Source organism: Notothenia rossii (assembly GCF_949606895.1).
Source record: "Notothenia rossii genome assembly, chromosome: 5".
Lineage (NCBI taxonomy): Eukaryota > Metazoa > Chordata > Actinopteri > Perciformes > Nototheniidae > Notothenia > Notothenia rossii.
In genome coordinates this window covers 36,679,129-36,706,556 of record NC_136903.1, presented here as the reverse complement: position 1 = coordinate 36,706,556, position 27,428 = coordinate 36,679,129, and the positions used below count along the sequence as shown (strand labels likewise).

At 41.5% G+C, this 27,428-nt stretch overlaps 1 protein-coding gene across 1 annotated transcript in view; it reads left to right on the top strand.

Annotated features, from left to right (window-relative positions):
• carmil2 (capping protein regulator and myosin 1 linker 2) overlaps window positions 1-22,610 on the top strand; it is a 98,194-nt gene extending 75,584 nt beyond the window's left edge. The window contains exons 33-42 of the mRNA XM_079684777.1: window positions 5,723-6,602; window positions 7,202-7,306; window positions 7,442-7,478; window positions 8,007-8,075; window positions 10,753-11,012; window positions 11,359-11,415; window positions 13,253-13,388; window positions 13,918-14,007; window positions 14,433-14,546; window positions 18,061-22,610. Coding sequence (XP_079540903.1) covers window positions 5,723-6,602; window positions 7,202-7,306; window positions 7,442-7,478; window positions 8,007-8,075; window positions 10,753-11,012; window positions 11,359-11,415; window positions 13,253-13,388; window positions 13,918-14,007; window positions 14,433-14,546; window positions 18,061-18,581 — 2,269 coding nt within the window. The 3' untranslated portion in view covers window positions 18,582-22,610. The remainder of the gene's footprint in view (window positions 1-5,722; window positions 6,603-7,201; window positions 7,307-7,441; window positions 7,479-8,006; window positions 8,076-10,752; window positions 11,013-11,358; window positions 11,416-13,252; window positions 13,389-13,917; window positions 14,008-14,432; window positions 14,547-18,060) is intronic.
• Window positions 22,611-27,428: the final 4,818 nt, after the last annotated feature.

Sequence of the window (27,428 nt, the reverse complement as noted above, 5' to 3'; positions counted from 1 at the left end):
AAATTTTTTATAGATATCAATGAGCAGGCCATCCTTTCCTGCTGCTTTCCCCGATTTCATGCTCTTCACTGCCTCAGAGATCTCCTCCAAAGACAATGCATTCTCTAATTTCAAACTTTCCTCATCCGATAATTTGGGAATCGTGAGGCTATCTAAGAATGGACTCTGGAGCAGTGTCCCCTCGTCTATTTCAGAGCTGTATAATCTTTCATAATAATCCCTGAAAGCCCCATTTATTGCCACAGGGTCTGCAACGGTCTCCCCCTTGTCGTTATTCAGCAGAGTGATAGTTCTTTCAATTTGAAGTTGTTTTATACGCCATGCCAGGATTTTACCTGACTTTTCCCCTTGATCAAAGATGGATTGTTTAAGGTTCAGTAAGTTAGATGCTGCTTTAGAGGCTGACATTTCATTATATTTTGCTCTTAATAGTAACAATTCTTGGTGTAGTTTAGGACAGGGATTTCTAAAATAGGTGTTTTCCATGGCTTTAATTTTGGACTCTAATAATAGTATTTTTTGTTTGGCTTTTTTAGATTTGGAGCTCGTAAAGTTAATAATCTGACCCCTAATATAAGCCTTAAACGCTTCCCACCTGGTACTTGCAGAAGTTTCAGAGGTATTAAGCGTAAAATATAGATCAATTTTTTTTCCCAGAAAGGTTATTAGGTCTGAGTCCTGTAACCATTTGTGCTGGAATTTCCATTTGGGGGGATCCCTCAACAGCCCTGGGTCTACATACACAATACTATTTGGGGCATGATCCGAAATCAGAATACTGTCATACATACAATCCTTAACTTTGCATCCCAAACTTGCCGAAACTAAAAAGTCATCAATTCGGGAGTATGTTTTAAGAGTATTAGAAAAACAGGAATACATTGATAATCCAGGGGATCTATCCCTCCATATGTCCCTCAAATTTAGCTCTTTAATGGACTGGTGAATAATTTTCCGACTGTTGTGAGTCTTGTCTATATGTGAAGCTCTATCTTTACAGGGGTCTAGAGCAGGGGTTCCCAAACTTTTCAGCCCGCGACCCCCAAAATAACAGAGCCAGAGACTGGCGACCCCCTGTCGACGGGGGGGGGGCGCGTGCTAGTGAATTAATTTCAGCTTCAGAAAAACACTGCGCTAGTGGATTATCAAAGGGGGAGCCTTGTTGCGGGGAAATTATACAGATGGCTAGTCCGCCCCTGAAAATGTCTATGCAAAGGTTATTATTAATTAAAATAATTTTCCATTTTTATTTTGTAATCATCTCGTGACCCCCTCTCGGGGTCGCGACCCCCACTTTGGGAACCCCTGGTCTAGAGTACAGTTAAATTCTCCAGCTATAATGTATTGGCCTTCAATAGATGCCAAGATAAAAAACAAGTCATTGAAAAAATGTGTGTCGTCCTTATTTGGTGCATAAATATTAACCAGATTAAGACGTTCTGTATAAAGAGTACCCTGAAATATCAAATACCTTCCCATTTTATCTGTGATTGCCTTTGTGACATTTAATGGAATGGACCTATGTATAAGAGTCATGACCCCTCTCGCCTGGGTAGTAAAAGGAGCTGAAAATACCTCGCCCCACCATCTCCTCCTTATTCTGATGTCTTCATTCAAGACCAGGTGTGTTTCTTGAAGAAAAATAATTTTGGATTGTAAATCCGTTAACCTTCCCACCTGCTTCACCTTTTTAATCTTTTGCACCCCTCTACAGTTCCAGGATGTACATTTAATTTCTAGTCCGCTGGTCATAACTATCCACTCCAAATGGACTCTTCATGTAGCAACATATTAGAGCACCCCTAGACAACAGTAACACAAATAATAACAACATATACAACATGGATGCTTCTAAGTGCATCAACCCCAAAACACATACCCAGAAGCCCATAACCCAGGCTTCTTCCCCCCTCCTTACTGTAGACTCCAGTATAGCTTGATACCACTCCACACTTGGTGAGGAGTAGTCAAACAACGCCATCCACCCCAACGTGTAATCTTTCCCTCCTGTATTTCAGGTATAACCAAACTCTTTTCCTTTTTTTTCTTTATTCAAAACAGTGCACAATTGAGCAGAGATGTCAAGGCACATCCGGCTGTAGCTAAGATTGTCCTTAAACTAAATTATAAGTATTCATGTTTGTGCCTTAGAACACAGAGTAACGAGGTTTGTAAAGGCCACTCTGAATCACAAAACAACACTGTGCCATGATTGTACTATATATAATTGACCCTTCGGTCGTCAGACTGACCCGGAACTTAACAAAGGGATCTAGCGCGGAGTGCTTCATGGGGTACCGGTTTAAAACCAAACAAATAACTGATGTTCAGCTAGAACTTTACTAACGTAATGTTTTCACAATCATTCTAGTGATTATACCGTTGCAACGTGTGAATACCCCTTTAAACATAAGAAAATAAAGTTCCAATCACACAGTCACAATTATATCCCTAACGGCTACCTGCATTGAGGTGAAGCAAACACAAAGAGATAGCAAAGAGTAGCTTAGCCTTTAGCTATCTGTAGCGTTAGCCCCCAGTCTGGGAGCTCCGCTGGTGTCCTTTCCCACACGAACCATAGCATATCAATAAGTCCGTGTTACATATATATCAAGGCACAAGTTTGTAAAATAATATAGAAAGTATAGAAATATTCAGTATTTTAGCGATTACCTTGCTCAACTCAAATCAGAACGTAGCAACAAAGAAAAGGTGGCCGTTTTTAAATGCTCCGTTCCTTGTAGCCCGTACGCTAACGGGAGCTATGCTGGCAAGCTAGCCATTTCTTTGGCCTCATAGCCCTGTTCGACCCGGCATCTCCTCCTCGGTTCGCCTGATAATGCCTCTACGTCCGCTGGAGTCTCGAAAGTTTGTGTTTTGTCTTTATGTGTCACCAGCAATTTGGCAGGAAGAAGCATGCCGTATCGAATCCCCATGGTGCGAAGTTTCTGCCTCATGGCGTCGAACTCCTTCTGCTTCTTGTGTATCCCGGCCGCCAGGTCTGGGTAGAACCGGACCGGCCTAGTTGTTTTTTAGCTCTGACTGCTTTCAGCACCGTCATCTTGTCTCGGTCATTCAGGAATTTCATGATCAGTGTCCTCGGGGGGGCATTTGGATCGCTTCTCTGACCAATTATGTGTGCACGTACCAGGGTTAGCTTCGAGTTTAGCGAGGGGATGTCAAGGGCCTCCGGGATCCACTTTTCCAGAAATAAGCAGGCGTCGTCGCCTTCAGCTTTTTCCGGCATATTTACCAGCCTTAGGTTAGAACTTCTGGACCTTGCTTCCAAGTCGATAACTTTGTCCTCCAAGACTTTGTTTTTACTCTCGAGACTCTGTACCTTAGCCTGTAGGTGGATGATGGTGTCCTCTGTGTCAGAAATGCGAAACTCTGCATTGTTAACACGCTCCATACATTCTCCAACCTCCTTCCTCATTTTAGCAATTGCAGCCAATACTCCATCCTGTCTGATGGAGAAGTCTGTTTTTAGGTCTTTGATAGCCTCGAGAATTGGCAAGTTTCTAGTTACTTCATCTTCGGCGTTCCCAACATTCCCATCTGCCATTGTGTTAGCATTAGCTGTAGGTTCTTCACCCTGTATGGACGGGCCAAAATCTATTTTAGATTGGGCTTTTCCTTTTCCGCGACCTCTAACGGATTTTTGGGGGGGCATCAGGGTCTTCTTTAGCAACTATATTGCTCACTTTGTCGTAGTTTGTTGGTTTTATATCAGGATTAGTAAGATTGTGCGGAGGAGAGAGAAACACGTCTGTCTAGCGCGCTGCCATCTTGGTTTGTCGACATTATACGATTTAAAATAAAAACAATAATCGTGGCTTGATATTGAGTAAGAAAATGTTTTTATGAACCACACAGCTTCCGTTCTTCCAAGACCCAACCGGACAAAAATATGTGGTGCAGGCACGAAGCATACTACCAATAGAAATACATTGCTTTTAAAATCGTTCTGTATGACACGAAAAAAAGGGGGAAATCGTGTTGGTGAACACGAATCAATATATTACATTTCGTGACTATAACTCGAAATGCTGTGAGACTGGGTTGAAATAATACAACAATAATTAAAATAAAGGTAGTTGGCCTGCTGTGAGACAAATATGTTCAGTTCAAAGGGTCCCATTGTAGCGTTTTCCTGGACTACCAACAATATTTCACATTCTTCATCAGTGAAAGAAGAATTGATCACACAACCCATCTTATATTAGTGACTGCAATCACATGATGGTGATTGTACATGAAGGGAGTTGGTAACCTCATGTTGGCTAAAGCAGGTTGACCTGACCTGCGTTATGCATCCAACACAACTTACACTCAAATTGTACTACATGTCTTTGTAAAGTTGAAGACATGCAAAGTCATTTGAATGGAATCATCTCTGACTGCCCTCTGTTGGCGTCCATATGTTTTCATTTTCACCCTTCGTCGACACCAGCCATGAAGCAAAAGCATCCATCAGCAGCTGCCGTCCACCACAACTGCTGAATCACAGCTCTGTAGCCCCATCTGGACTGTGAGTGGAGAAAAAAAGAGTGGAAGCCCAAAAAACTGTTCCAGCCCAATACACTGCAGCAGTTGCTGAAATGAAAGCATATCTGTTCATCATCGATGGATTAAAACAAGTACCTGATTGGGACCTGACAATAATGCTTGACGAAATCTCAGTAGTTCAAAAATATTAGCCCGGAAGTTAGCATCCTACATTTTTTTCATAGATTTCGGAATAGAAAAAGATCCATGTCAAACACACGTTTATGATACTTACAAGTCTTGTTCAGCATTATATACTCACAATATTAACACCACTTTAATTTTTTGAAGATTAAATGTAATAGCCAGAAGTAAAAAGCTAACGTTAAGCTATTAAGGAACTACAGTACATGACTTCACCATGGCTAAGCTAAAGACGGCTAATGTCGGCTTGATGATGTTTAGTTTTCCCCATTTAGTCAGTTGCTAGCTAACTGCTAACTGCCGCTTTTATGACACATAGAAGTTTGGCCATTTATTAGTGCGGTATTTATGTTTTTCATGTACTTATTGTACATTACTTACCCGTTGTTCAGCGGGATAATCTTCACAGATTAACACCAATGTTATGATCTTTGAAGCATAAATGCTATTGACAGAAGTAAAATGCTAACATTAGGCTAAAAAAATGAAAATACATGATGGCGCATCACAACCACTAAGCTAAAGGCGGCTAATGTTTAGCGTGATACATTTAGTAGTCTTATTTAGTCCCTTGTTAGCAACCACTCTTTTTACGACACATAGACATTTTGGAAATTCACGATCACAGACGTATTTTATGTTGTTGAACAAAATCTCTTCAGCTTGTGCAGAGATCTTGTTTCAGGCATCCAACCAAAACTTAGTTTCAAAAGAAATGTTGACTTCTAGACAAGGGAACCAAAAATAGAAGAACTCAAGAACTTAAGAACTCATTCCTGCACCATTCCAAATATCCAAACCAAATGTAATGGTAATCCTTCCAAGAGTCGTTTAGATATGGTGCTCTGGATCATGGTGTGTGCCAGTGTGGTCTCTCTCTGACGGATGTCTTTGCTCTGTGGGCCGTCTGCATGACCCTTCTTGTTGTGTTGTGCACCTGAACTGAGCATGTGTCCTGACTCCTGTAGCAGTAGTGGTAGTACTGAGTGTCTCTTCTTGTCTGTTGCTCTTTTTGCTGTCTCTGCTGCAGAAAAGGCCGGTGGGAGGAGTCAATCCCTGCCCCAGCCACTCCCCCAGACTCAAGCTCCACCCCCTCAGCCTCAACCCCCTTTTCCTCTTCGTCTGACAATATCACCCTCTCCCCCAGCACCACTGTCACCTCTCCCTCTGTCCCATCCACTGACACATGCTTTACATCACCTGATGTACCCCTCCTCTCTACATCCTCCACTCCCCCCGCACCCCCCTCTTCTGTCACCCCCACCACCACACTTCCCACCAAAAACATCAAGAAAAAGTTTGGCGACTTCTTTGCCTTCAAGAGGGGGAGAGGCGGCCGAGCCCCCAAGGCAGGAGGGGGAGAGGGAGGAGGAGAGGGGGTGAAGGTCAAAAGGACCTCTATCGCAGACCTCATCCGACCCCTCCGCGAGGCCAAAGAGAGGGAGAGGGACAGGGACAAGGGGAGAGGGGCAAGGTCAGTGGAGGATGCTAACGTTTGTAATGATGCCGCCACCACAGAAGGAACCGCTGCCCCGGGCCAGCATCCTACAGGCGATGCGAAGGGAACGATGGCGCCTGCCAAGACTTTAACCACGACGACGCGTTCCAGTGACACCACTCCCTCTTTCCCCAACACCGCCACAAGCCCCGACCTCACCACTGCCACGCTTTCCAATCCGACAGGAGAGGCAGTTCCTCACTTGCCAGGCCCCCCCTCCAGTCCTGTGGTCACCTCCCCTCTCACGGAGCAGGAGAGGGGCGGGGTGCAGATGAAGGAGATGTTGGGAGGGAGTCCGTTTGGAGAGAGGAGACTCAAGGTGACCAAGAGGTCGCTGAGGGAGGGAAAGAGCCAGAGCCTCATCCTGCTGACAGGGTTAGAGCCTGAAGACAAGGATGACACACACAGTAAGGTCAGTCTGAGCTGACCCGTTTTCAAAGAAAACCAGAAACTGGTTTGTAAAATGTACATGTATATTTATTTTCTGTGGCTTGGTAATACAAATAATTATAATTTATCAACAGTAATATTATTCCTGCACTGCTGTAGTGAGATGCAGGCTGAAGATTATTGTATTGGTACTACTTGTTAGTAGTAAAAGGACAACAACATGTAAAAGAACAGATACTGTCCTAAAGTCTATCCTGAGGACTGAACAGACTCTTAATCTTGATCAGACTGTCAGAGTTCAAAGCTAAGAGATGTAACAAGAACTTATCTGGAAAAATTCCAGCATCTGTCAGCTGCATTTGATCCTTTAAAAGATGGAGACACTCAGAAGTCCTGCAGCAGTTTCAGTTGTTACCAGAATGCAAGACAACTGTAATCATTAAGTGTTAGATCAGATTCTGTCAGATGAAGTATTCTGCAGGCTTCATGTGTTTATCAGTTTGGTCCACATTTATGATGATTGATTATTTGATTGATTATGGTGAAGAATACCACAGCACTGACAGTAACATACAAAAATGCATTTTTTATTATTCTAAATGTCTATGGATGCTCTTTCAGAAACATGCGTCTGAGAGCACGTCTAGTTTTGAACAGAGGCTTCAGGTGATGCTGCACAGAATGGGCGTGGCCAAAACTCCACCTGCTGACACCAAAACCAGTCAGGTAGGATTTGTGTGTGTGTGTTTTAGAAGGATTTTATATATTTGTGGCACATTTATTTAACGAGGACTGCTTATCCATCATACATTCTGGATCCTGTGTTGAGTAGTTTAATAATGTATTTTAATATGTGTCTAGAATAAAGACGAGGAGCTGAGAAAGGCCAACTCTGAAGGTGAGAGTGCATTTCTATTCAAATCTTTAAACACAAAAAATGAATACTAATCATTTTACAATCTTCAGTATTTAACTTGCAAAGTCGTGTTGAAAAGTGTAACATTTGAAGTGATTCTACAGTAGCAGACTGTTACAAACGTGTTACAAAGGCCCAAAACACTTCCATAAGGAGAAATGCACCACTGTTTCAAAAATTAAGTAAATAAAAAACACTAATCCGACAAATCACACGCAAATGAAGAAAAGTCTTCACCTAATAGGATTATTCTGGGCCGTTGAAGCCAATTGTCGACCACCGTAGATTTTCATTTCATTTGGGAACTAATTGGGAACAGCAGTAATGTTGCTGCTGCACCTTCAGTGAAGCTCCTGCTTATGAGAACAGAGCAGCAGATCACTTACTGCTGTGTCACTTAATTAGAAAGGCTTCAGTGGAGCACGGTGTTTCTGTTGTATTCATTACATGTACAGCTCGGATTAAAAGTGACCCTCAGTCTTACTGGGACCTACTGTCTCTGTCCCTCAGGTGCTATCCTGGACAAGCCTGTACCTCCTCCCACATACATGAAGCCCAGAACCATGTCCACGTCATCAGGTATAAAGAAGTTGGCATCTCCCTGGTTCCATCGACAAATAGCGATTTAATGAGATTTAACATTGAATTACGGAATATTGCAGAAAAAAGGCTCTGTGGCAAACACATGATATTTGGACACACCTGCTCATTCGAAGGTTTTTAATTTATTTTAATAATTTTCTACATTGTAAATTAATACAGACATCAAAACTAAAAGAACACATATGGAATGATTTAGTTAACAAAAAAGTGTTAAAAAATCCAGAATATGATTTATATTTTAGATTCTTCAAAGTAGCCCCCTTTTGCCTTGATGACAGCTTTGCACACTCTTGGCTTCTTTAAGTCAGCTTCATGAGGTCGTCACCTGGAATGGTTTTCAATTAACACGTGTACCTTGCCAAGAGTCAATTTGTGGAATTACTTGCCTTCTTAATCGGTTTGAGACCATCAGTTGTGTTGTGCAGTGTTAGGGTTAGTGCACAGTGGAAAGCCCTATTTGACTACTGTTGTAACTAGGGATGCTCCGATCGATCGGCCGCCGATCGATATCGGCCGATACTCACTCTCTGCCGATTGATCGGTGCTCTCTAAAAATGACGATCGCGAGAGCTGATCGCATGACGTAAAATGATGACGTAAAATACTTGACACTTTTCTCTGTGCGCGGCAAAACAAGCTCGCCAAAATGGCTTCACCATTCTGGCAGTATTTTAAGGTGTCCGAAAATGACAATAAAATAGCGGTATGCAACGTGCGAAGCAGAAATCCTGCAGCTCCACCCGCTGAGACGGACCGGTGAGCGGAGCAACACACGCTAAGAGTTAAACCTAACACACTTAGCTATTTTATCTACCTCTGGAACAAGCTAAACTAGTTATAAATATATGTATTCTTAAAATATTCGTCGGGTCACTCATTACTGGATCAGTGAGCTGCCTGAGACGATACTGACAGGCTGTCAGGAGAGAGAGAGAGGGGAAGAGAGGAAAATATTTATCCCTTGTTATTATCCAAAGTTAGAGTAAACTTGAATAATGTACTTCATTTGAATGTAATAATGATGTTGGTTGTTGTTTGTGGAAGCGCTAGTTTATGAGCCCCATTAACTGAGTTTTAAACATCACTTTAAATGGAAGATCCCCATAGGCCCCGCCCACTCGATCAGATCGGCGATCGGTATCGGCCGATACTGATTCCGGTGATCGGCCCCAAAATTGGCGATTGGAGTATCCCTAGTTGTAATCCATATTATGGTAAGAATGACTCAACTCAGTAAAGAAAAATGATCGTCCATCATCACTTTAAGAAATGAAGGCCAGACGATCCGGAACATTTCAAGAACTTCTCAAGAGCAGTCGCAAAAACCATCAAACGCTATGAGGACCCCCCCGGGAAAGGAAGAACAAGAGTTACCTCTGCTGCAGAGGATAAATACATAACTGCAAATTAAAGCACCTCAGATTGGAGCCAACATAAACGATCACAGAGCTGAAGTAGCAGACAAATCTCAACATCCACTGTTCAGAGGAGACTGCGTGAATCAGGCCTTCATGGTCCAATTGCTGCAAAGGTCCACTACTGAGGATGAACAACAAGAAGAAGATAATTGTTTGGGCCAAGAAACACAAGGATTGGACATTAGACAGTGGAAATCTGTACTTTGGTCTGATGAGTCCAAATTTGAAATGTTTGGTTCCAACCTCTGTGTCTTTGTGAGACGCAGAGAAGGTGAGCGGATGGTTTCTGCATGTGTGGTTCACACCGTGAAGCATGGAGGAAGAAGTGTAATGGTGTGGGGGGGCTTTGTTGGTGTCACTGTTGGTGATTTATTCAGAATTCAAGGCACACTTAACCAGCATGGCAACGACAGCATTCTGCAGCGCCATGCCATCCTATCTGGTTTGCTCTTACTGGGACCATCATCTGTTTTTTAACACGTCATGACCCTAAACACATCTCCAGGCTATGTAAGGGCTATTGGACTAAGAAGAAAAGTGATGGAGTGCTGCGTCAGATGACCTGGCCTCCACATAGTTTTGATGTCTTCAGTATTAATCTACAAGGTAGAAAATAATTAAAATAAATAAAAACCTTCGAATGAGCAGGTGTGTCCAAACTTTTGACTGGTAGTCTACTGTACACGTTTTGTTCGACAGGATAATCTCAACATATTAACAGTACTTTATTATTTATGAAGCGTAAATTCAATTGCCAAAAATCCAAAGATTATATAAGGTTGTGACGTGACTTCCTATCAACATGTCATCAGCGCTAAGCTAAAGGTGGCTAATGTTTGGCATGATGGATTTCCGCATTCTCAGTTAGCAGCTTGCTCGCCACCGCCATTTTAGGATGAAGAGATATTCATGTTTGGTTCTACGGCTGATATACTGTATATTGGCAAATAGCCCACTGGTGTATGTCTGGAGTTAAAACATTATAATAACTATTAATAATTCAACTACTATAAAGTGGTGTTAATATGTGGAGATTATCCTGCTGAAAAAGTAAGTATCAAAAGTGTGATTGCCACAGAGCTTAATTTCTGCACTTTTTCTAAATCAAAAGGAAATCTTGTTGCTTTTTGTTAAGGTATCCCATGCAATGCTAACTTCCCGGTCGGCCTACAAAAATCATCCCTGCATCATTCACACACTGTCTTCTACTCACTGTCTCTGCACCTTGTTTCCAGCTGACCCCAGACATCCTATGAGAGCACTGGACCCCATCAGACCGGATCCCCCTATTCACCCAAAACCCACCGTTCATGAGCGCCCAGTCGGCCCCTTGCCGCCTAAACCTGCCGTGGCAGCCAAGCCTCCCCTCCCCACCCCGGCATCTCCTGCCGGGGGGGCAACCCGTCCCTCCTCCGCTCCCCCCCCCAGCAGCTCAGCAGGGAGGGTGCAGCTCAGACACATCCATGACGGCCGGCTGAGCGATACTACAGCACAGGTAACACTGCAGTCAGTCAGAAACTTCAGAGGGAACCCAGCAGCAAGAGTGTCATGTCAATGCCTTGTTAATATTTACCTCTTATGATAACTTTAAACTGATAACAACACAGGAGGAAATGCTTTGAAGCATGAACTTGTTACACTGAAAGAATTAAACATTGACTTAAATTAAATACAATTGGATACGGCCCTCAAGGTAACACACGCAGAAAAGAAAAGAAACTGAAATCTAGCCCGCAAAAGAATTAAACAAGCCAGTGCCTGTTTTTCCTGGCCAAGGTCAGGCTCCTTGAAGACAACACGAGCTTAACGTGTCATCACGTGGTATATGTCTCGTCCGACAGGGGTTTAGAGCTGCCAGAGAGCACCAGGACGTCGCTCCGGGCCGGGACTTCACAAATGTCAGTACCCATAAGGAGCCGTACACATTTTTTACATTTTTCTTTTTGTCTTTAGTTGAAAGCCCAGTGGTGATCTATTCATCTGTCATACTGATCATACAGTCAATAACTTTGTTGTTATTAGCATCTGGTTAGCTAACTATGCTAACAAATATAAGAAGCTTTTTCTACAACCAGCAAGGTAAAGGCACATCTTTACATGATTATTATAGTTATAAAAAAAAAGAGAATAAAGTAAACAGAGAATACAGTTTGAAAGGGGAGTGATTTGTAAAATATCCATAAAGAAAAATGAAATCTGCTTACTGTTCTGTTTCATATGGGTGTTGAGAGATGTATCCATAGATCTCCTAATGTTGCTCTCAAAGTGCACCAGATTGATGCTTTTAACTTCAACATTTAAAAAAAAAAAATCTTCCCACCCACTTAAATCATGTTCACATGGATAGGATACTAAATACATTTGCTCACATCTTTTATCCATATCTTTCTGTTTTGGTGGTCATGCCACAACCGTGTACGTGCATGCATGCGCAAGTCATGGTGAGATATCTGGATTAAGAGGTTGCTTTTTCTTTGCACAGCATGAAAGAAAGGCGAAATGAATGGGCTGTGATTTCAGTATTTTTAAGCAGAGGCCAATTATTTGTACGGCCCTCGGAGGATGTTGAAAAAATTGAAATGGCCCTTGTGAGGAAAAAGGTTCCCCACCCCTGCCTTATGGCATCATAAAGTGGCCAAAATCTGATCAGCTCATTTTCAGACAGGTTTTTATATAAATGGAACAGGACAAAAGGTGAGCGAATCTTTTTTCCTGAAACAGACTACAAAAAGCAGACAGTTCAGTAACCAATAGAGAATGAGAGGATATGTTTTTTTTTCAAACTAAGGAAAATGTACTTTATTATGATGAAGATAAAATAAATTAGAAGAAAATACTGCAGGGTACATCACATTTCTGTGAAAAGCACCTGTAACATATGGGTTAAAATGGTGCACTGAAGAATGCTCTGAAGGGTAGAAAGTAAAAAAAAAAAAAAGAAGACAGCATGTATTGGATTATGAAAAGCTTCAGCATAAGCAAAACAAAAGATCAATGCAACGTTAAGAAAGACAACTGCTGAAAAGCTCTAAGAAGAAAAACCATGAGAGGAGGTTGCCAGAAGGAGGGGGATACAAACCATGCACTGCTTTCATAAAGAAGTTACATTCAATAAATAAATATAGTGAAAAAAACGATATTTGTTGAATACACTTAAGAAAGAAAGATAGAAAATGAACACATTTGAGGTATATGTGATACATTTCTTCCCAGTATTTATCATTGAGGGTGAACTGAATATTAGAAAGACAAGAAACACAATACAAATTAACAGTAGCACAAACTACAACTGAAGTAAGGATTTGTTCCACAATGGTCGTTTAGACTTCTGAGCTAGGTGTGTCACCATAAACTACTTTTGATTTCCATATTGCAACATGCATTCCCTGGCTCCATGCTCAGTCAGTCAGCACATACACATTCACAGCAGCCTCCCCCACAATCTGGAACTCCCTCCCCAGCCACGTCAGATCCGCCAACACTCTCACATCATTCAAACAATCCCTCCAAACTCACCTTTTCACTCTTGCCTTCAACTCCAAATCAACTAACCCCTTGCCCTTATTCCACCTAGCTTAGCACTTTCTACTTTTGTTGTTATTTTTGTTTTACTTGCTTGTAAGCGCTTTGAGCACCAGGAAAAGCGCTTTATAAATGTAATGTATTATTATTGTTATTATTATTATTGTTTGTGTCACGGCTCGCTGAGTTTTATCCTCTGATCTTCTTATCCAGAACGGCAGCCAGGAGCGGCCCCCGGGTGCAGCCTCCACTCTGTCCCCCAGGAAGGAGCTGCTCCCCTCTGCTCCGTCTGCCTGGAGGGGGCCCGGCACACAGGAGCGCTCGGAGAAAGCACAGTCAGTGACCGACGGTACGTCTCACTGAAACCACATCCTCCTCCATATTAGAAGTGGATTGGTATGGATGAAAAGTAAAGTTACAAATACAAGGTATAATCAAAAAGTAGCAGCATTATGAAGTTAGTGAGTATTGAAAAAAGTACCAGGTATAACATAATTAAAATGTAAAAGTAGAAATTGCAAATTGCTATCTCCCAACATTTGTTACAGTCTTAGGGAGTGAATAGCAGACAATTATAACAATATTAAACCGTGTTAATATGTGTGTGTGGTCTACCACATGTTAGTAGGTTTTACATTATTACATGTTACTTGTTATATCCAAAGCGACCTACATACTCAATACTGTGGACAATCCCCACAGGAGCAATTTGGGGTGAAGTGTCTTCCCCACGGACACAACGACATGTTGACTGCAGTGGGGTTTGAACCTGTGACCCCCTGATCCCAACACCAACGCACTCTACCACTACGCCACACGCCTCCTACATTTAGTAGCTGAAGAAAAGCTGATTTGTTTATTCACTTGTATACTTTCAGAGAGTCTTCCTAAGACACGGCAACACTTGAAGCCCGTTCTGAAACGCAGAGCTGTGTCGGTCCATGAGGACACTCTGGCCATGACGCAAGGTGAGGCTTTGAAAACTAAAGGAACAACAGCGAGGTTATTGATTCAGCAGAAACGATAACATGATAGAATTGTCTGGCTCTTGAAATTCTTCTTTTCCATGAAGGCCTTCGTCAGCAGTGAATAACAATTGTCTGGAACATTCTCAAGCAAATTCCTAAAAAGGCCAGGGGTGAAGCCGCTCTCTCAAGCTTTATATTACATACATGTTAAATGTTCTCTACTTTAAAGCTGTTAAAAGAACAGCTGATAAGGATTCAGCATCACCCTGTTCCCTCATGGAGAACCCTGATACAAACTGACATTTCACTTTACTTTTGTTTATACATAAATACTGATACACTACTTGACTGGTGTACTTGGCTGTTATAGTTATTTTGTACACACGGTCATGATTAAAGTTAAAATCTGTCTCCATGTCTCTCAGAGCTGAAGGCGGTGCTGCAGAGGTCTCCTATCCGTTTCTGCGGCTCCAGAGGAGACCTGCCCCCCTGCACTGAAGACCCTTCCTGTGTGGAGAAAGCACAGAGAGCTCAGGAGGGTGAGAGGAGGGTTCATGCTCATAACTGAACTCTGCATCTCTCTTAATATAAGAGACATGTTGCTTCTTTCTTTCTGTTGAAACACATTCTCACTGCAAAAAACCCAAATCTTGCAAATTATATTTGTCTAATCTCTAGTCAGAATATGTCTTTATAATAGATAGACATAATAACTTAAAGAGCATCTTGCAGGTTTTTATTTTTTCTACATTTATGCTTAAACTTGCTTGAAAATTACAATTAAAAAAGTGAATGCAGGATTTGATATGTTTTACGAGACATAAGGGCAGGAATTCAGAGGGAAAGGAGCAATTTTGAGCTTTGCTCTTAAAAACGGCTTTTTTTTAAGGTCATACGTCAAACGCATCATATTACATCACACAGGGGACACATCTCCGCTCTCTGACCGCGGGTATAGTAGAGTTGCGTTGAGTAGAGCGGTTGTGTTTTAAGGAGCTGGTATTTTTCGGTAGTTTTACATTGTATTTCACCATTTGTAATCATGGTGCAGTATTGTGTTTGTGCAGGTTGCAAAAATACCAGCCTGTCAGGACATCGAGTCCACAGTAAAAAGGACCGGAGCTAGCGTTCGTTCCTGGCTGCGTTGTGCATCCACCTCCCTGCAGCACATACTCTCCACAGCTTTATCAGGAAACCGTATTACTTCTCTCTCTCCCCCCCCCCCCTTCGCTGCTGTCTCTCTCTCTTCTCCGGTACACGGCACCGTAAGACATAGTGTGGAGTTGCATTATGTAACGCTGTGGTGGCTGTACTGCTCCAGCCGTCTCCTTTGTGTTTGTTTGTTTCCCCCTGTCTGTGTTGTTTGTGTGGGCGTGGTGGCTGTCACTCCTGGCTCCCGGCTCAACCTCCACTCACCTGCTGCAATCAGCTGTGCACCCTCCCCGACTACACACCTGCTTTCCATCAAGCCATTTACAACGGCATATCAACGGAGGCTCCACAACCTTTCTCCGCCAGATCGTCAAGTATCAGCCGTATCTCGCGTCTCTCCTCCGGTACACAGCACCGTAGTGTGGAGTTGCATTAGGTAACGCGAGATACGGCTGATACTTGCGCATTAGTTTCTGTTATGGATCAGTATCAACAGTCCTGCCAGTAACGTTACTATATTATCAATGTTACTTTAGTTATAGCCTGATATATGATAGCTAACTTTACAATGTTGTGATGTGACGTTAGCTAACATTCTGTAGCTAACGCCGGTCACTCACCAAGATAGCTGCCCAGTTCTCCACTGGTTCTCCTCACACCACAGCTCAATTTCTCTCCGATGGCCGTTATTTCTTCTAATCCTTGGCTGCTCCTGGTCTCTTGGACGCCTAGCAGGCTCATAATTATAAGGTTGTGGTCCGTCATATGCATTCGAATATTCATGTTCAACTTCTTCTGTGTCTTCTGTGTCGAAACTAGCATTGGGATCCATGTTTATTAATACGTTACACCGGCCGCTCTCCCCCTTGTGTCCCCCGTGTTACGTCACACGCGGGAGGTCACGTGCCGAGGCTTTTTTATGCAGAAGTGAACATTTCTTACAAAAACGACGCCAGATGTCACTGTAGTGTATATTTTTGTATATTTTTTTGAAAATCTAGTGTCTTCATCATTTTCCTACACATTTATTCACAGGTGTCTTTAACCTGGAAGTTGCTCTTTAAGAAGTAACAATGCAGTGAGATATAGGGTCTATGATTTTAAACAATGCATCCTAAGTACTGTATCTATTTAAGTCAAAGATTCTTAAAAACATCTTATTTTGAGTTGTAGCTCAGATGAAACATGTCACAAGGTTTTTAAGCTAGTGTGGTATTTGTAAAAGATTTATCGTCTTGTTTAAAAATTTAAAAAATCTTACTTGATATTAGAAAATCACCAGAAAACGGAAAAGCATTTCTGGCTTATTTTGTAACACAACATCTCCTGATCCTGGTCCAAAATAGTTCAAAATCCTTTTTCCCAGCTAATTACAGGATGTAATTTATCTAAATATCAGGAATATCTTGTTTCAGGAAATCTTACCAAGCAGATTTTTACGGAGCCCCCTAGGGGACTTGGAGAAGAAAAAAAAATTATTTGAAAAAAAAAAGAGATCTCGCAAAACCTTTGCGAGATCTCGCAATACTTTTGCGAGATCTCTCAAAACTTTTCATTTAGCTCAATGTACTTCCTGGTCAGTTCGGCTGCTATGGCAACACAGAAACCACAATAATGGAGTGGTTCATCGATTTTACTTTGCGCTTGGCCTTAAATATAAAGATATAACATCAATGCTTGGCAATAGGCATCAGTTTTCACACATAGGCAATACATCAAACTTGCACACTCATTTGAAAAGGAATCACCCGAACGTGAATATCACCGGTACCAAAAGAAAAAAGACTGAAGTGCAAACCTAACTCCCACTAGCATTTAAGCCTCCACCACTCGCAAAAAGTTCAAACCGAGCCAAAGCTATTACAAACGCCAAATATCCTTATGTTGCCATGTTAGCAAAGCGCTACCTGTCTGTATCTGCTACCTCTGTACCTAGCGAGAGGGTGTTCTCTACAGCAGGAGACATTGTTAGTGCAAGTAGATCTGCCCTTTCGGCAAGCAATGTGGACAAGTTAATTTTTCTTTAAAAAAACATGAAAATACAATGACAAGCAAGTCCTAATGTCAAGCTGGCTGCTTAGGTACTAGTACAGTACAGTTCAAATACAGATTATTTCAGTTCATCGAAATGCTGCACCTTAATGTTTATTTTATTATATTTTGTATTTATTTGAGTGAATACATTATTCACAGTTTAATAATAATTTAAAAAACACCAAAAATATTTTATGTTTTGTGATAATTTTTTCTGCTGTACCGAAAACGTACCGAACCGAACCGTGACCTAAAAACCGAAATGTTTGTGAACCGTTACACCCCTACTGTATATATAAAGGGTTTCACATAAGTGAAGACACCTCAAGAGAGCATTTAGAGCGAGGGGACATGCACGTCCCTCTGAGCTGAGTTATTGACAGATTCGAATTTCGCGGATCAATAACTCATGAACATAACGTTGTAAAAATACAAACAACATGACTTTACAATCATAGCAAGGTAGACAACGAGTTACAGAGTCGTTTTTATCAGAACAGTTCGATACGCGCCGTCATACGAGCTAAACATCAAGAATTAGTCACAATCTGCAGCTTGAGGAGGGAGAGGAATGCTTAGGGACCGTCTACAAACTGCAACGGGGTTTTGCGTGATATCGCAAAAGTATTGCGAGATCTCGCAAAGGGTTTTTTTTTATTTTTTATTTTCAAACATTTTTTTTTTCTTCCCCATGTCCCCTAGGGGGCTCAGTAGATTTTCACTTGTTCTATTGGCAGATATTTTTCTTATAATAAGTGAAAAACGATAACAAACAAAAACGCTGTGTTTTCATTATTTCTGTACTTTTTTTTGGAGCAGTATTTCTTTCAGTGCTTACATCTGTCTATCTGTTCTTCTTCCATGCAGCCGGTCACGCAGGGAAACAAGAAGAGAAGAGGAAGACTGTCCAGGATGAAAAGGAGCTGAAGGCAGAAAGAGGCAGGATGGGCTGTGGAGCTGAAACTAAGCCCCTCCCCCCAGGCTCAGCGTGTCCCTCCTCCATAGAAGCATCAGCAGCCCGACTCTTCAGTCCAACTGCAGCCTCCGACAAACCCCCACCCGTCCTGGAGAGGCTGACCCACGGCCTCCAAAAGCCCCCTGTAACTCCCCCATCTGAGCAGAAGAGCCCCAGCACAGGCCCCCGTTTTCCTCAAACTCGAGAAAAACGGCTACTGTCCCCACCCTCCCAAGAGAAGACCCCCGGCACAATCTCAGCTATATCAGAATCCCAAGAAAACCCGCGAGTTAGCCCCCTGTCCCTCAAGAAGAAAAGCCCTGGCACAGCCCCCCCCCCAGAGGAGGGGAGGAACAGCACACAGGAGGAGCTCTCTAAAATGCACACAGTGAAAGCAGCAGACCAAAGAACTGAGCCCCCTCTGTCCGAATAACACAAACACGGACTTAAAAAAAGACATAAGACGCACCTGGGAAGAGAGGGGGGCTGTGACATCACTGAGATCAGGATATAGGAGGGTATACCAAGTCTGAGAACAGCATGAATGTTGTACCCCCCTGTAGAAAGCTGCTGTGTCCCGTGTCAGGGTGCTCTCTTTGAAAGTCTCAGACCCAAGACCCTGTGTCCACACAGCGTCTCCACGTCTTGACAACGTTGCTGTTGCGTGACAGGCTAGCATCGCCCCTTTTCATTTTATTAAATATTTCGGCTACTTTTTATTTGTTTGCCAATTTGTTTTACCATTAGCAACAACTGGAGGATTCTTGCTCTCACACATTGTATAATTGAGCTTGTCACAACTAGATCCAAATATGGGTAGAGTACAACACTCACCTGCTCTGCTCAAACTATGCTGTATGTCTTTGTTTTGCTAGCTGAACATTTCTACAGCGATGTCGCCAGCGCTTTTCTGAAAATATTTAATATTTTCATCTCAAAGCATTTGCAGCATCAAAAAAAGACCCTGGTCTATTCTCAACGTTGCCGCATGTGCTCACTCCTCATTTGAATCAATTGAGAAAAATATGCTAGTGTTCAGAAAAGGCGCTATGTGGATACAGGCTCTAATTTAGTGCACATGGTTGGTGCATGTTTTGTTGCCATCTTACAGCGAACGTCTGCACAGTCGCTGTACTGTCCGTTTGAGGTGGATAAACACACACTGCACAAACCGTCCAGTGGTCAAACACCCAAAACATTAAAAAGTGGACAAACTAAATGACAAACAGGACCTTTACACAGTAGGCCATGAAATACACACATGCACAAATGAATGCAATTGATGAACAGCTGTTAGAGTGCTGGGCTGCAGCAGTTCAGCACCCTGGAGCTGTTGGGGGTTTGGTGCTTTGCTCAAAGACATCCCGACAGTATCCAGGAGGTGAACTGGCTCATCTCCAGCTACTAGTCCAAACCACGTATATTTTATAACTTGGACCAGTGACCATGTGGTTCCCAAGCCCGGGGCCTGTTGTGCTGAGGGCAAAATCTCTACGTTGATTAGGGCAGCTGTTTTAACATGCATCATCAGGGGAAAATCTGCATCCATTGCATGTTTGCATTAAGAAGGCAACTGATTGCCTGTAAACTCACTTTCCATTCAGTCTGAGGAAACCTTTAAGAGTCATCTGAGTCCTTCCAAGGAGGTTGGGTCTGAAATGGGACACAGACAGCATCAGCTGCATGAGTAACTGACAGGAGTGTGTGGTTGAGATATCTTTATTGTGTGATCTCCACACAAGGATGGCTAATTGAACAGAACGTCTATGAGTGTGGCTCATTAACACATCATGTCAAAGACTCACTTATTTCACATGTTATCATTTTTATTTAATAAGGGATTTAAAGGCACATGGTGTAGTTTACAATTAAAAGAGTATATCTCTTCACTTTTCCTTGTTGATATCTTTTTCCCGTAGATGAACGGGTTCAGGGAAAAAGGCTCTTGAACTAGTTGGACATATTCCATCAATTGGATTTTGGTATTTCATCCACATTTATACATATGGCCCTCTTTTGCGTACATTTTTTAAAATTGGGCATTTGTGGTAACTCACATTTTTTATTGCATGATGTTTTTAACTCTGCTTTTCCCCTCGTAATCCTCTGCTTTTGTTTTTGTCTATAGCTGTTTGGGAGAGAGTTTCTTTGCTCCTGTACAGTGGTGCAGTGATGACGATTTCTTTTGTGGGCCGACCAGGAAGTTAGCATCACCATGGCTCCCTCGACACAAAGCAGTGGGATATTTCCATTGGAATGTTACAAAAATGAGATCTGTGGCAAACACACGTTTATGATACTAACACATTTTGTTCAGCAGGATCATCTCCACATATTAACACCACTTTTATGATTTTAAGCTAAGCTAAAGGCGGCTAACATTTGGTGTGATGACATTTAGTCACATGTTAGCAAACGCTGACATATTTTATGTCGTAGAACAAAATGTGAACATCTCTTCAGCTTGTTTTAACCACAGACCTTATTTCAGGCATCTAATTGAAAACTCCTTCAAAAAACTTTGAGTTCTAGACCAGGGAACATGAAGTGCTAAAATGCTAACTCATTCCGGGCTTTATAACTCATTCCTACGCCACTCAATAGTGCACACTGACAATTAGTTTGTCAGTTAATACACTGCAGATCTGCCTTACAGGGTGCCAAACTGCTCATCATGTAATCTAAGGCTTATTCACTCACACTCATACACTGATTGAGGAAATTGGGGTTGGATGTCTTGCCCAAAGACAGCGCGGTTTAAGCGTGCCGTGCCCGTTTTTGGTTGTGTTTCCACTAGGCGTAGTTCCGGCTAGCGGGTACTTTTTCACAGTTTTCTGGCCCTCCAAAATCGAGGTTCTTTCAGGGCCAACAACCGGGCTGAGTATGCTAAACTAGTGAGAGAATCGCTGGCAACTACAACAAAATGAACATATTTTACCGTGATTTAATTGTAATACACGTTTCAAAATGATGCAGAAGTAACAACATACTGATACCGGTTAATAAAAACTATGAATTAATGCTTTGACAAGTCTGCAGACAAGACGGCAGGCGAAAAACCTTTTAAAATGCGTGTTTTCTGAATGGAGACCGGTTAAGCTAACGTTGTATATGCACCGACCGTCTACACTCACAACAACGGCCTATACAGACATAAATAAACCAGCGACTGTATTCACCATGACACAGACAGTCTGTGGTTTGTACTTGTTTAACTTTTGTCTAGATTCTGAACAGATATGAAGAGCTGTGTGCTCTGAGTGCTAACAGCTAACGGCTGGTGTTGGTGTTGTGTTTCGCATTGAAGATGACGTCACGGCTCCGCCTATACTGTGTTACTATAGTTACTGCCCCAGTTCCTAAACTGTAATGGAAACGCAGCATAAAGTGATCCTGGCCTACCAAGGCCTAACTATATTAGCATTGGAAATGCGCCATTAGACATGCAGTCAAAGTATCGCAGATCTCAGTGGACATCCCGCTCTACCTCCTTAACTGCAGCCGCCCCATACAATAAGACTATCCAGGAAGAAAACAGCAATACACTAACCCTCAATACCATTTCCTCATGTGCTACAGGGGCAAACAGCTAACACCAGGTTCAGAGTGTGACAGTGGGATGATTACTTCAGTTATGATTATTGAAGTTAAGCTTATAAAAGGCTAAACTGGCTCACATAATCAACAGTACAGCCAGACTTGAATCGATCAGTTTATTTTCAAATGTGGTTGGCAACTTGGAGGTTTGGGACCAGTCACCAGACTAGGATTAAGCAACATAAAACATTGATGTTTTTACATTTATATACCAAAACATCCTAGTTAACCAACATCTTGAAAAGGGAATTGACAAATAAAGGAAAAAACCCAATTTTATGGTTATTTTCTCAAATAATTGTACACATTGAAAACAATGTCAAATCCATTTCCCTTACAATACTTCTAACAATCTCATCATGCGATCGATGTGGGAAAAATATATCCTGCCTTGTTAAGTGTTATTTATTTTTTACTATCAGCCTTTTAGTATCTTGAAATGTACACATGGGACACTAAAGCTCTGCATGTTTCTATTGAATCACATCAATATGTGACATTTTAGGGTCATTACATTAGACACACACATATGTAATAATCACCATATCTATCATTTCATAAGAGACCAGATATGACCAATATATGATCAGAGATAGTGTGAGATAGCAACAGGAGTATATTTATTCTATCAAACTCTCAGGTGGCTGTGGAGGATGGTGTGTATTTTGTAAGAGCAGACCTCAGTTCAGTTTCCTGAGCCTGCGTCTCATACTTGGAAAGAAGTTATTTTCTACAGTCTTGTTTATCTTTGCCTTGCACGCACAGAATATGTACAAAAATACAAAGCATAAAAAACAAAGTTATGAACTGAGTGTAAATCCATACCTATACTTGTTAAGAATTATTAAAATATGAGTTCTGTCAACATTTTGTACTCTGGTTTGTTCAATGTCTTATCTCTATGAGTGGGCTTCGCAAAGTCTGAGAAAATAATCCTGATGATTCCACAGTCTTACATTCATTTAGGCTTGAGTCCTTAGACTCAAAATTAATACGGAAAAAAATCTGCATTTTAAAACACAATGTGAGGTCTTACTGTCCAGCAGTTACCAATGTGTCAAGTTTGTGGAAGTGCAATGCTACATTTTAAGCATTCCAAATATGTCTCCCCTCCCTAGTGTGTCAAGACCCACTAGTATACCATAGTATGAGAAGAGACCATCCTCTCTCTTTCTCCTGCTATGAGAAAAATGTAGGTATAGCAATGAGCTAATGAGATTAGCTGCTGATAAGAAGTCTTACTCTGTAGCGTTGTGCATGAATGTGCTCATGCTTTTAGTGAACTAAACATATCCATTTTGCACTGATATCTGTATACTCCCTCTCCGCCGTCAAAGAGTCAGGAGTCAACTGGATGAGCAGCAAGGTTTCATTTGCTAGGATTATGTTCCTCCCGCGGATACTGTTCTGGGGGCCCGTATCATGTGCGTGTTGCTGAGACTGTTTTCAAGTTGTTATTGAGCCTACATTACGACCATTGGGATGTATCGTACTAACAGACCGTCCAAGAAGTCTGTGTTTTCCAGTAAGTTAAATTCCAGTATTATTTTATTTATGTTAGCACTGATTAGCAGGTATTGGTATGTCTGCTCCATACACTGTATTCAATAGGGGCTGCTCAGGCGTGTTAGCTTACTGTAGCTCTAGCCAGTTAGCTAATGATTTAGCTTTTGAGCAATTACCCAAAAATGCTAAACTGAAGTTAATGCTTGACATACAGTATAGGCAGGGAACTCTGGTTCTTTATACATCCAAAACTTAATAGAGAACATTTTTTGGTTTACATTTATATATTGACCATAACCTGTTATGCCCCACCTTAAGGTGGCCCCATTAGACTAACAAAATCCCAACTCTGACCCAAATACAACACAGAAAACACCTTAAAACAATCCAATCCATATAACATTCATTATAATCAACATTTGAAATATACAAATATCAATCCTAGGCTAAGAGGTCAAAATACAGCAGTCCCCACACCAGAGGCCTCCCTCTTCTGCTGCTGCACTAGAGTTTTCAGACCTTCCTTATCCAGGTGCAGCTCGTCTGAACCTCGTTGCAGCGACGCATCCAACCCAGTCTCACGGCATTTTGTGTTATAGTCACGACATTTAATCTATTGATTCGTGTTCACCAATACGATTTTCTCCTTTTCTTTTTTGTGTCACACAGAACGATTTTAAAAGCAATGTATTTCTATTGGTAGTATAATTCGTGTCTGCACCACGTCTTTCTGTCCGGTCGGGTCTTGGAAGACCGGAAGCTGTGTGGTTCATAAAAACATTTTCTTACTCAATATCAAGCCACGATTATTGTTTTTATTTAAAATTCTATAATGTTGGACTTTTTTTAACGTCCGTGAGGAAAATAAATCCGGCTCAGAATACTGAAATACGTATTTTTTAAATCTTTTTTCCTTCTAATTTATTATTCTTTCCTAAATAACACACTGTTATTTACTCAACAATAACACTCAATTATCCTTGTTTTTATTTATTTGTTTAATTCTATAATCTCAGGCTTTTTTGCCATCCGTCAGGAACTGAATTTCCAAATAAAGTCACCGGATACAGACGTAGGCCTACAGTATATATGGGACATTTTGAGTGTTATTATTGCAATACACACCCACTGAACTGATTACCCAATATCCTCAGCTATGGTTGAAGCTCGGTGATAGGATGTTGCGATGCACGTTGGGATATGGTGTTTATGCGATATGAAATCCGAAAACATAAAAAAAAAATATATACTTTAATCCGAGTGTGCTTGCTTTTCTCTTTGAAAGTCATCACGTAACGGCATTGTAATAGACGGTTCGGCTGCATTCAATATTACACATCTGCCGTAGTTCTTTATTTATAGAGCCCTGATGAGAAGACTTTTCTTGAAAAACTGGAAGAACTGCCACCGAAACTGAATAAGTGACGTAGATCATAAATATATCAGCAACCACATATTGGTTAAAGCACGTTATTGAATGTTTTTGTTGAATATGTTATATTTGATGAAAAACATATTAAGAGTACATACTTTCATAGGGGGAAAGTAGAAGGTCAATCATAGAAATATAGAATCTAAAAAAGTCAAGAAAATACTGTCAGTGATCTCTACAATAAAACAGTTTCGTGCCAGATGTACAAAGATATTAATAGGAGGATGTGCAAAACAGACAAACTAATTAACCTTTATTCAAACATTAAAGAATACTTTAAGTTAAGGTCGTATTTTAAATAACTAAAAAGCTTTGAGGGTATCTACGTCTAATATATTGCTTTCCTGCGATGATAAAAGTAGGGTAGACATGTGGATATTATCCGGCTGAACAAAACGTGCATTTATCTAACAGGTTAGTTTTCCACAGACCTTATTTCTAGCTATTTTCCAAAACCCTATGGAGAAATCCCATTGCTTTTTGGTCGAAGGAACCCATGCGCAGCTTACTTCCGGGTTTTAGGACGTGTCACTGCAACAACTTCACAGCGGGCGGAACTTCTGATACCTCATTCACACCAACGGTGTTTCAGGGCCGGTTCGGAGCTGGAGCTTGAAAAGCACCGGGTTTTTGTGTTCACACAGCAGCGGAGCAGCCTCTTAGCTCCGGAATCCGGTTCGTTTCAAGCACCAACATTTTTTCCGGCCAGAGCAAAAGCACTGCATACATCAAGCTTACGTCGAGGTGGGGGCAGAGACAGGATCCACTCCTGAACAACAACAAAAAGCCAGCGTTTTATCCAGTTTGTACACAACGATGGAGAAACTTAACAAGAGTTTCAGAGTTTCAGTGTTTCTGCCGTAGACTGTATATATAAAGGTTTCTGCTCATGGTGAAGCAACGTGTCTGCGTGTTAAGGTGGAACCTGAGCATTCACGTTGATCACCTCTCATTATAACTCATTATAAATCTATAAAACTATAAATATTAAACTTTACTTCACGTGTTCATTTGAGAACACCTGTTACATACCTGGGTGAAGGTTACAGTTAATTTAAATGAAAGATACAACGTTACTCCACACTCATGGTTCAGTCCACCTTAAGAAATAAGACCGACCTCGGAAGCAGTTGTGTTTTAAAAAAAACTTTATTGACACGAGTACACTTTTTTTATAAGAATATAGTCTAAACCACAGAAATGACTCCGGAAAAGCTGCAGATAGAGCCATAAGAAATTAATACAACTGATTTTATCCGCGCGGTTTGGCTTTATGAAGCAGGCACGCAAACGGTTACGTCATGACGCAAACGATGACGCAATGACGCATTACCAGTCGGACTCTGGGCGGTGTGAAAAGAGCCGGAGCTAAATCGAAGAACCGGTTCTGAACCTGAAAAGCTCTAGCACGGAGCTTTATCCGGAGTTGCGTTGGTGTGAATGAGGTTAAAGTCCGCGAAAATAAAGCCCACCCATTTAGAGGGAAGATATGATTGGTCAATTGTACTGTCATTTGACATTACTCTCTCCTTGAGTTACTATAGCGGGCCCTCTGTGAATTTACAGCGGTACCACCAATCAGCTCCTGTCTTCCCTCCCCAATCTGATCAATGATGACATGTATAGCCGCATGTCATCATTTCAGCGCTGGTTGTCTTGGTGGTGCCCAGCAAACAATGTGGGCTTCGTAAATAATTGGACAGCCTTCTGGGGCAAACCTGTTCTGATTAAGAGAGACGGCATTCATCCTACGTTGGAAGGTGCAAATCTAATTTCGGCAAACATTTCAGGACTTTGTGGACTTAATCCATGACAAACTGGAGTTGAGACCAGGAGGCAGAGTCGCAGTCTTACACGCTTCTCTGCGCTCTCTCCTAGGCAGTCATCCATAGGAATCCCGAACCCGATAAAATACCCAATATTAACAGTGTGTGTGTCTGCCCAAGGACAATTTAAGGTAAAAACTAATAGAGGTGTCATACATAATAACCTACTAAAAGTAAATGTAACAACTACTACAGTGCAACAAAACAGGAAGATTAAATGTGGTCTCTTAAACATAAGATCTCTAGCATCTAAAGCAATATTGGTAAATGATTTAATATCAGATTATAATATTGATATATGCTGTCTCACTGAAACTTGGTTGAGACATGAAGAATATGTCAGCATAAATGAGGCCACTCCACCCAGCCATATCAATACTCATATTGCCCGAGGCACGGGCCGAGGAGGTGGAGTTGCAGCAATCTTTGACTCAAGTTTACTGATCAATACTAAACAAAAATTAAATTATACCTCCTTTGAAAGCCTCGTTTTTAGTCTTACGCATCCGACCTGGAAAACTTTGCAGCCAATCTTATTTGTTACAGTGTACCGTGCACCAGGTCCTTATTCAGAATTCTTATCAGAATTCTCTGAGTTTTTATCAACTTCGGTACTTAAAACAGATAAAGTAATTATTGTAGGTGACTTTAATATTCATGTTGACGAAGATAAAAATAGCCTTACTGTTGCATTTAACTCTATATTAGATTCTGTTGGTTTCTGTCAGAGTGTAAATAAACCAACCCACTGCTATAATCACACTCTTGACCTTGTTCTGACTTATGGTATTGAAATTGAGCAACTATTAGTCGAAACGCATTATCCTGCCTTATCCGACCATTTCTTAGTAACTTTTGAAGTACTGTTACTAGACTGCAAAGCATTAGCCAAAAGCTCCTGCAGCAGAAACCTATCCGT